General features: G+C 46.6%; 1 protein-coding gene across 1 annotated transcript in view; it reads right to left on the bottom strand.

Moving 5' to 3' along the window:
• LOC104405604 (anaphase-promoting complex subunit 1-like) overlaps positions 1-10,628 on the bottom strand; it is a 33,259-nt gene extending 22,631 nt beyond the window's left edge. The window contains 17 exon segments of the mRNA XM_010014351.1: positions 1-164; positions 1,113-1,187; positions 1,742-1,929; positions 2,456-2,516; positions 2,902-3,042; positions 3,371-3,508; positions 4,340-4,405; positions 4,523-4,613; positions 5,046-5,141; positions 5,734-5,943; positions 6,563-6,783; positions 7,673-7,818; positions 8,090-8,163; positions 9,224-9,306; positions 10,028-10,137; positions 10,316-10,367; positions 10,548-10,628. The exon segment at positions 1-164 is cut by the window's left edge and continues 1 nt beyond it. Of these exon segments, the coding sequence (XP_010012653.1) occupies positions 1-164; positions 1,113-1,187; positions 1,742-1,929; positions 2,456-2,516; positions 2,902-3,042; positions 3,371-3,508; positions 4,340-4,405; positions 4,523-4,613; positions 5,046-5,141; positions 5,734-5,943; positions 6,563-6,783; positions 7,673-7,818; positions 8,090-8,163; positions 9,224-9,306; positions 10,028-10,137; positions 10,316-10,367; positions 10,548-10,628 (1,997 nt within the window).
• Between the last annotated feature and the right edge of the window lie 151 nt (positions 10,629-10,779).

Here is a 10,779-nt window from a genome sequence, read left to right as displayed (position 1 = left end):
GCAGGAATGTGGGTGAAAAGGAGGGTTGAGGAATCCAAACTGAGGCTCTGTGAAAAGTCATCCTTTGAGGCCAACGCTTCCAGAGGGTCCAGTCGCAAAGCTTTGGCAACAGGATGAGACTCGAAATTCCTGTGGTAGTCAGAGCTCAGGAGATACTCCCAGTCCTAGACCAAAGAGGAGAGGCAGAGGTTCCATAGTTAACATAACCTTCCATCAGGACAGCTCCAAAGCACTGTTAAAGTGGAGTTTTTCTCCCCATAAACCAATACAAATGTGATGTTGTATGGTAAGTGTGCTGTACAGACCCAGAGATTCAACTGCTAAGTATTATCCCTCCCTGCTCTGTTATGTACAAAAGAATCAAAACCTTGCATTTAAAAGAGTAAGACTAAAGAAAGCACCCTCCTTGCTTCCAATATCCTGTGCATGAGACCTCACTGAGCATTCACACAACTCACCTAGTGCTGCCAGCCTTCTTTGCACCTCCCCTGCCACAGCACATCAGGCATTAGATCCTCATCTTTGTTCCACATAGACCATAATCTGTAACCCCATGGGCTCACTGAGCTGTCAGCCCACAGAAAGCTCACAGCACCAGTGGACCAGCACAGCTCATAAGCCTCTTGGGATGGGATGATGGGAAGCCTCACTTTCCTAAAGCCAAACCTTCCTACTCCTGCCTAGGCAGAGCTCAGTGAATTGATCTTAAACACTCCACCAAGAGAATCAATGCACTCAGTGATGTATCTAATTTGATGTTCCTAACTCGCTAAGGGTGCTGAGTAGCAAGGGGAGCAAGAACTTCATTTTCAAGGGATGAAGAAGCATCTAGGAGAAGTGTGGCATCGTCAGAAGGCTATCTGGGATTTCCTTGTGATCCATATCAAATTAATTCCTGAGTCCAACCTACTTCTCTAGGAGACAGAGCCCAGATGGGGCACACGATGCAGCCCCTGCACAGGGCAAAATAAGTTTTCTTCCCCCAAAGGCTGGTAATCTCAGATGAAATACAATATTCAGAGAGTGTTTCCTCTGCTTTGCCTTTAAAAACCCAACAAACAAATAGCACTCCCACCCCTGGCACTTATTTGTAAGAAAGAGCCATTCCTTACTTCGTCTGACCCTGTTTCTGATGGTCTGGCCTTCTTTGGAGCAATAACTGGTGAAAGGGATCCTTCAAAATCAAGCTGCAAGAAATAAAGTGATCAAAAGTAGCTCAGGATTGAAATTCCCAAGGATTCCCATTATAACATCTGAATTCAACCCCACTATTGCATGGCATGGCTTTAGGTACTTCTACACTTTGCTTTCAGATAAAACATACACTGCAATCAGATTATTCTATGCACAGCTAGTTATTCTAAACTGCATAGAAAATCCTCTTTAGGAAACAGGAATCTTGAGTTGTGCCTTGTGTTTCTGGAGAGAAGCTTAACATGGATAAAATGAATCAAATCTTTAATGCATCAGTGTTAGTCATGAACTGGAGTAAAACCTTCATGGTTTATTTTTATCTGACCAAGACAGTTGGTAACTACCTTATAAATATGCTTCATGACAAACACAGACTAAAACGTATGCCTGAAACTTAGCAATACAGAATTGATTTGATGGCAACTTGTGATTTAAGACAAGATACAATCTATTTCTCACTTCAGTGTCTCTCCAACCGTTTTGAACCTTGAAGGGTTATCAGTAGCTTCAACATGAACTAGGAAAACAAAGAGACATGCTTGCTTACATGACGTGTCCAGGACAGTCTCTCTGTGTTGTAACCCATCATGTTCATGAGGCATGTTACAAATAAATTCCATTCAGAGTGATAGCTTGGTCCTCCTGGAGCATTGTAAGCATTGTACCACTTGACAAGCATCTGTACAGCTATCTCCTTGGGCAGGATAGCTTTGACCCCCTGCAGACATCTTTTCACTGTTGGAAAAGAAGAGAAAATAATGAATTAGGTGTGTGTTTTCCATCTTACCTCTTGGTGCTTCGATCAGTGCTATAAATCTCTACAGGTTCTCTTACTGGACCTGCTCTGAGCTCTCTGGAAACGCATCCAGCAAAAGCCACACCACACAACCTCCACCAGTGGTTCCTCCAGGGCAGGTTGAGCACAGGCCCTCTCATTCACCACACCAAGGAGAAGGAGTTCCTTTTGCTCACTACTGAAACCAACTTTTGTCTGAACTGGCACCTCAGCCCTTCCTCAAGCAATTATACACACAACAGTAGAGAACAAAGCGCCTAAAGAACAAAGGAAGTTCTGAGAGTTCACCTGGAAACACTGAAAACAACAGGGCCCATCTAAATAAATGGTAGCAGCTCTAAAAGGTAACTTGAGAGAGCTTGGGATATGTGGTACTGAATCATTACAGTCTAAGCTATGCATGAACTACTTCAAAACCCCTCCGAAACTAGGGAACATATTTCATGTGGTAGATTTGCATCATACCTAGTTCTGAAGTGGCAATTTCAGGAATAGCAATCCGGACCATTGTGTTATTGCTGAGCTCCTGAAGAAACAAAATGGGTAAGAGTCAAATCATGACATGCATAAAGTAAAGCTGGGGTCCTTCTCTATCAACTCAGAAATCATGTATGTAGGAAGCATATTCCTAATTCTGGCTGTTTGCCACAGTACAGATTTACCACCTCAGATTAGCTCCATGAAACATCTGAAATAGATCTTGAGCTGAACCACTTGAGGGAATCAATTAAATTCTGTAACTTAGAGTATTCTACAGAGAGAAAAAATACACCTGCACTGGTGGAGCCACCAAAGTCCAATCAAGGCTCTTGATCAGGAGCTGCAAAGTCTCACTGTGCAGTAGAAGTAAGTGTTACCCTCACTTTGCTTTGCTAACAAAGCACTGACTCAAGTTACAGGGTAATACTCACTAAAGTTACTCTGTTGTGGACAGGATCCCTCAGAGCATGAATGAAAGTCCCAAGCTGCTGGAAAGTACAGTCTTCAACGTAAGTGGAGTCGTGGAGTTTGGAGGAATCCCTCAGCTCTGGAACTGGTGACAGAAGCACACCCTGAAAAGGGGTAAATGACAACTTAGAGTTGCTGAAATGAGAGGATCTGAGCAAAGAACAGCTAAAACTGACATTTTTAATGTAAGAAGTGTTTTGAAAACAACTATACATCTTTCCAATGTCTGCCTCTGAGGTTTTGCAGGAATCACAAATAAATAGATAGGGTAGCACTAACCAGATCTTCTTTAAGCACTATTTACTCAGGGGATTTACAAAAGGGAAACAACAAGATTTCACTCCAAAGATACCTTGAAAGTTAAAAATCATCCCACCATTTGAAGCTGTTCCAGCTAAACCCTTTCCAAGGCAGGACTTCCTTTCTCCTTACCTCTTCCAGGGGCCCCAGATGCTTATTCAAAGGCTTGGATGGAGTGCTGACACTATCCAGGGGAGTGCTTGGCCGAGGCATTTGGTTGGACATGGTCAGGGATGGAGCAGGCAGCCCAGGAATAAAAACCTTTCCCACCTTTTTGTGAACAACAGATAGGAAAACACAAGGTTGGGTTTCATGTCTGTGCTTCCAGAGGCTGCTCACATACACAGACATGATCAGATTTAACATCTTAAAGGAAAAGTGTGAAGAAAAGTTGCTAAATGAAAGTCTCTGAAGATTCATGAGTACTTCACGTAATTACTTTCTTTAGATGATGACATGATGAGAAAACTACCATATATGATCAGTATTGTACACTGTTACTACAGGTCTAATCCCAGTAGATATTCTAGCAGGGCTGCCCTGACAAAGCTCCGAGTGTACCCTTGTTGTTATATGTATATATACACACACCCCCTGCACACAAATGTGTGTGTACACACAGGTACAAACTGCAGTGCCCAAGGTTCTCCATACAGGGGGAGCACAGTGCATCTCGATAGAGTTTAAGAAACAGCTGTAATTATTTTGGATGAATCATGTCCATCTGAGACAACAGGTCATAAAATATCAATGATAAAAGACTCAAGCCCTTATATTTAAAAGAACAAGGTAAAAGAAAGCCAAGTTCCTTCCTTGCACCAATATAACAACAGTCCTTTGTAAATCAAAATAATTTGACACCTGAAACTATTACAGAGAAGTTTGGAAGTGGTTTGTTCAGGAACAGTTCTTATTTTCCATATTCTTGAAGTTTTCTCTCTTTGAAATCATTTTATTAACTTAATACTTTACTACCACTGAAAAGAAGGTCAGGAGATTGATTTTACCACAGGGTATGATGCACACAGGATCGCTGTGGACAGCCCAGCTTGTAGCCAAAGGCTCAAACATTTATTTTGGGATAGAAAACCTGTTACTTACCCGAACCACTCCAGAATAAAGCACCAGGTTCCCACTGCCCTCCAGAACCAGCAGCGTATCGATGCCCTATAAGCAGCAAGCAGCATGTTCAGCTTCTTGTATGTAAGTAGGAAGGCAACAGTTGGATGGTAAGCGACAGAGCAGATGCTCCACGGTTACTACTCCACAGAGAGAGGTACGTACCTCCACTGGAGCTGCATCCTTTGCCTGAATATTGGTAACAGAACCAAAGATCAGCTGCGACTTATCGTTGCTCTCTTGAAATTTTACACACCTGGAGGTTTGAGAAACAGGAAACATGAAAGGACCGTCCCAGCTGTTGTTACACAGAGAAGACAGAGGATTACAGCAGTAGCGCACGGTGCAGGCACTTTTATTGTGGTATACCTCGTTCCTTCCTCCTTCCTTTGCTTGTTTTGCCCTGCTAGTCAAGTTCTTTTTACTCTGCGAGTTTAATTAAACCCCCAATGTACTTCTAAAGGGCAAGAACACCATTCAAATTAGAGTGAATGTTCTCTCTCAACTTCAGTTTTACCTAAACAGCTCAAACCATCTATGCCATCACAGCTAAGAACATGTCATGCAAGAGCTAGTGATGTACCACATGTTCCCATGACAGATTCCACTAGCTGGAGGAATTGGAATGGTGAAACAAGCTGGTAGTATCTAGAGTGCTCCTCTCTGTCCCCAGGACTGGGATGCTCACCGCAGCTGGAGCTGGGATTCCACTAAAAAGCACAGGAACTTCTGCCCACAAAGGTCAGTGGTAATGAACACTTTCGATGCTTGGGAATTTTTCTCCCTGTAAAGGAGACACAACGATCAGCACATGGTTTGGTCTTCAGTGAAAATGTTCATGAAGGAAAACGTGTCACACTAAGCTTCAACCAGCAGTGCCCAGAGCTGCCAGAACACACCAGTTTCAGTCATGACTCCTGAAACTGATTTTCTAGCACTCCAGTCTTGGCATTCCCCACTTTCCAGCACACAGAGCATGCTCTTCAGCTTTGTTCTCCTGTTCAGTCTCAGAGCTTATGTTGTGTTTTACCCCTTTTCATGGGAACAGAGCTAGAGATACTTCCCCTAGATGAGAAAAACCCCAAAGCAACGACCTGGTTAGAACCTACTTTGCTTTAGAGATCTCATGAAACCATTCCCATGTGCAGAGAGCCATGAATAACACAACAGGCAAAACTGTTCCAAGTGCCCACTTCTCTTTGGAAGGGAGCTAAGCACTTAGTGAGCATCATTTAGAAAGAACTGGGAAGTAAAATTCCATGAATCTCCTTCAAGGTGGCCCCCTTTGAAGAAAACCCACACTAAAAGAAGGTGTCATTTCATTTCCCCCCACAATGGAACTCCAGAACCTCCCACAGCGAGTACAAGCACCTAACCTCATGTTTGTGACTGTTTCTGTCCACAGATGGTCTATACAGAGCTCAGGAACAATTGGTTCAGTTTCTGGCACAAGGAAGGAATCACTGGAGGTGCTGTTGGGTGAATGGGTAATGCTGTGCCTCCTCGGTGACTGAGCACTGCTGGAGAAGTTGAACCTCTGCACTCCTGAGAAAGAATGAACTCCCAGAGCAGGGGAATGGGAGCGGCTGCAAGCAAAGACACAAGACACTACTGAGAAGTGCAGTATCAAAAGCAGGTACAGAACCCCAGGGAGCTCATACACTGGTAAAGACTTTCACATCACATCCAAACCACCTTAAACTAGCAGCTAGCTCAATATTAGTTTCCTTTTCCAACACACTTCAGCACAGGAGAACAATTCTCTAAGTAATTTCCAGTCATCTCTGTCACAATCCAATAGGCAAGATTTCACAAGTAAGAAACCCAACATTTTAAGCCGGGTGGTCCATTCCATCAGAAATGTCTCCCAACCTCTTCCCTCCCAATGTGCCTTTCTTTAGAAGAGCTAACTGAAAACACCCCTGGGAGTCACACAACCTGCAGACAGGTCTCAACTCCACTACACACTGGCTGTGTAAGGACAGAACAGCCTCTTTGGCTCTCGCACACCAGTTATCTTCCTGTGCTACAGGGATAATAGCACACCAAATGCCACAAGAGCATTCCAAGAGGGCTTTCAGGTGCTGTAACAGAAGAGGCCCCAGCACTTTAGAGTTGTAACAGCAGAGGAAGACAGGCAGCACTACCAGTCTGCAGCTCACATTCCTTGCTGCCACCTGCCTACGCGTTGTGTTCAGTGCCCACCTCAAAGCAGCCATGTTGGAGATGGATGGTGAGCGGGACTGCATGCTGGGTGATGACACTGATCTGCTCTGGCTGTGGATGGAGGAGTAGTTCTGGAAAGGGGAGCCCACAGGAGAGTCTCCTTTTGAGAAGCTTCTGAGATGAGCAGTCAAAGAGCTGCTGGTGGCCATGTGCTGTGGTGTGCCCAGCTGCTCCGAGAACTTCAGCACCATGTTCTGCTCCTGGGAGAGAAAACAGAGCTGTGTGTGCATCAACAGTACATGGGTGAGAGCAGCCCAGTAGTGCTCAAATAGCTTGTTTTATCAGCTGGGTGTGAAAGATTTATGCCTAGGTAAGTGCTCAGCCCAAGAAGTTACTCCTGCCAACCATGCTCTCCCACTCCCAGACACAGAAACTACTCCAGTGGTTTTCATGGCACAAAGTTGTTTGTTGCTTTTCTTACAGAACTCAACAGTTGAGTCCAAACCCTCTGGGCTCTAAGGGCTGGAGCAGCTCTGCTCTGAAACCAGGCTGAGAGAGCTGGGCTGGGGCAGCTGGAGAAGAGAAGGCTCCTGAAGGGGACACCTCAGAGCAGCTCCAGGGCCTAAAGGGGCTCCAGGAAACCTGGAGAGGGGCTTTGGACAAGGGCCTGTAGGGACAGGCCAATGGGAATGGCTTGAACCTGCCAGAGGGGAGATTGAGATGAGCTCTGAGGCAGAAGCTCTTCCCTGTGAGGGTGCTGAGGCGCTGGCACAGGGTGCCCAGAGAAGTTGTGAGTGCCCCATCCGTGGCAGTGTTCAAGGCCAGGTTGGACACAGGGGCTTGGAGCAACCTGCTCTAGTGGAAGGTGTCCCTGCCCGTGGCAGAGGGTTGGAGCTGGAGGAGCTTTAAGGTCCCTTCCACCACAAACCATTCCATGATTCTGTGTGCTCTCCCTGGCTGTTGACCAGGCAAACACATGAAAGAAACTATTAAAAAACCAACCCAGAACACCCACACCACCACCATCTTAATCCTAAAATAAAATACATCACAAATACCAGACGTTTGTATCACACACACAGCCATAAGGGCATGTAAACACACACACAGTTTTTCCTGTAACGACAGGTAGTAAGCAGTAAGTTGTACCTCTGGCTTCACCCTCCGAAGAGCCCAAACAGTGTGTAAACTCTGCACAGTATCATAGGTCATCACAATGGAAGGTTCAGCGTTGAGGAACACGATCCTCATGGTGTAATCAGCAACATACTGCACTCTGGCAGAGCCAAACACGCCTGCTGAAGTGGAGGTGAAGGCACAAGGATCATTTCTACAGCAGTGTTATCCACCACAGCGTGAGCACCTCCCACACCCTCTTTCTTCCACAATCTCTTTTCCCCCTGGGCAGTTTCCCTCTACATGAAGCAGGTAAAACACCCACTTCTGGAGTCTTGACAGAGTCATTATCTGCACATTTTGTAATGCAGGAAAAGCCCAAGTGGCACATGAAGCATTTGATACCACACTGATGGACTCCAAACAATTCATCTAAAGACATAAACTTACCCCCAGACTTACAGACAAGAGGTGTTATCTCATCCAAGGGGTGTAGCATGCTGAACATCGTAGGCAAAGGTTCTCTAGAAAGAAACCAAACGAAGCACGTTCAAACCCAAATGCTAACAAGCAGAACTGTTCTCTCTTGGAGCTGGTGCTGCAATCCCAAAACAGCACCTCAGACCTCAACAAATCAGAGCCTGAGATCTAACAGGAGAGACAGATATTCCGTACACAGAAGCTGGATGGATCAACAGAGTGGAGCCAAAGGCTGGTGCATCGCAGGGTGCCTGGGTCTCGGTTTACATCTCAGAGCGCTTGCGAATGACCCCACCTGGTGGCCACAAGAGAGACCTTGGCTGGTCCGAGTGAGCAGAGCTGGCACCAGCTGAGCCGGGAGGAGGAATGGGAAGAGGAGAAAGCCCAGGCTCATTTTAAGAGCTCAGGTTCCACAGGCCCCAGACAAGCTGCCAGCCATCAGACCATCTGTACCCATCACAGAGCAGCAGTCGAGCCACCCATCTGTGGTGACAGTAGCAAAAGGAAGAATTTGCTGGCTTGAGTAGGGTCAGTAATGATTTTTGCACCCTCCTTAACATTTTCAGGAGCTCTATTTCTAATCCCAACTCTTCTGAGGATTAGAGAATCACAAGTGTCTGGAATGGACACATAAAGCCCAAGAGAGAGCAAGTGGCTGTATTAAAGCTGCTCGTCAGTGCACCATCCAACTCCACTCTGCTGCATGGGCACTTGGAGCACGGGTCCAGGATCCCCCAGACAGCAGCGGGGTGCTCCAGAGATTCAAAGCATCCTGCAGCTGAGAGCAAGTGTCTCAGTAACAGTCCCTCAGTGAATCTCCCAGGTGTCCACCACAGCCTGGAACCAGTTCCCAGGACAAACCTTAATGAAATCAGGCTGGGAACACCCATATGGTGGCTCCTATTCCCAGCAACACCACTACCAACTAGTTCCTATCACACTACGAGAGAACATCACGGATTGTCTGTATTCAGTGCCTTCCTAATTCCTCATGTTTCACCTGTTCCCATCACAACCACATGGATCCTTTCCTGCTCTTCAACTCCTGAGCTCCTCCAGCAGATTAGCAAACAGCCTACAACAAAACTACCAACTATTTCATACCTGGGTGGACTTGGAGGAACTTCATGGGAGGAACTGCTGCGCTCAAATAACAAACCGTATTTTGTTGGCCAGACATTTGCAACCTATAAAAAAAAACCCAAATAGATTTATGACCAAAAAGAACCATCAAGCACTTACTCTGTTGATTACGTTTCATGTTTGAGTATCTTGTTATGAAAAAATAAATGTTTAGGCCTCTTCTTGTGGGAAGGGTAAATGGGAGCAGGTTCTTAACTACGAAGCGGTCACAGCCGTGCTTTTGCAGCCATAGAGTAAAGAACTCTTATTCTTCACTTCAAGCTGAGAGAGCTGGGCTGGGGCAGCTGGAGAAGAGAAAGCTCCTCAAGGGGACACCTTAGAGCAGCTCAAGGGCCTAAAGGGGCTCCAGGAGACCTGGAGAGGGGCTTTGGACAAGGGATGGAGGGACAGGACAAGGGGAATGGCTTGAACCTGCCAGAGGGGAGATTGAGATGAGCTCTGAGGCAGAAGCTCTTCCCTGTGAGGGTGCTGAGGCGCTGGCACAGGGTGCCCAGAGAAGCTGTGGCTGCCCCATCCCTGGCAGTGTTCAAGGCCAGGTTGGACACAGGGGCTTGGAGCAACCTGCTCTAGTGGAAGGTGTCCCTGCCCGGGGCAGGGGTTGGAACTGGAGGAGCTTTAAGGTCCCTTCAACCCAAACCAGGCTGGGGTTCTGTGAACTCAGGCAGCCACCAGCAGCAGCACGTGACACACACCACCCCACCCCATCACAGCGTGCAAACAGATAAGGAGCCCATTTGTGGGCCAAGAGAAGAGGCCAGCACTTACCTGAAAAGGCAAAGCAGCAATGTAATCCTTCCCCTCTATGCTATGCACATTTATACAGGAATTCTGCAATATGCAGATACATTTCTCTACTACTTCACCACTGCCTGAAACTAGAGCGGAGAAGAAAACAAATTACACAGCGAAGTCTCTGCTTTTCTCTAGACACCCCATATATACAAGAAGTAAATTTGGGGCAGTTTTTGCGCAAGTCTTGATACATAAACTAGTCAGGCCAAGAAAGGTGAACTGGGAGCATTTGTCTGGCATTACAATAAGCAGGAAACTCACCATCAGCTTTGTCGGATTTTTCCCGGGGAACAGTGAAGTCGCACCATAAGGCCTAGAACCCAACACAGCGTTATTGTTCATTAACGATATGATTTAGGGTTATGAGCTGATGCTACTGCACAACCTCATCATTCCCAGCCAGCCTGCCTCAAACCACTGCCCAAAGCCACTCAGCGAGTGGTTTTTAGCTGACACTCATTCGTTCAGTCACCACCTCTCCATGCGTTCGTACCTGCAGAACGGGGCTGTCGACGGTGAAAGCCTTATAAACGGTGGACGCTTGGCTTTTGCTTCCTTTGCTCCAGATAACCATGTTGCTGGCCACGTACAGCTCCTCGTCGTAGTCCACCTCTTCCCCAACATCGCTGGCGCCCTTCCGCAGCTGCCAGCTTTCCTGGAAAACAAGGTTTGGAAGGAAGAGGTGCGGGCCGTGCTCCAGGGGCCGCTCACCGCCCCGCGGGCCC

The sequence above is a fragment of the Nestor notabilis genome, unplaced genomic scaffold (assembly GCF_000696875.1).
Source record: "Nestor notabilis isolate BGI_N333 unplaced genomic scaffold, ASM69687v1 scaffold15685, whole genome shotgun sequence".
Lineage (NCBI taxonomy): Eukaryota > Metazoa > Chordata > Aves > Psittaciformes > Psittacidae > Nestor > Nestor notabilis.
The sequence above is the reverse complement of the archived record's forward strand: the minus strand, read 5'-3'. Positions and strand labels throughout refer to the sequence as shown.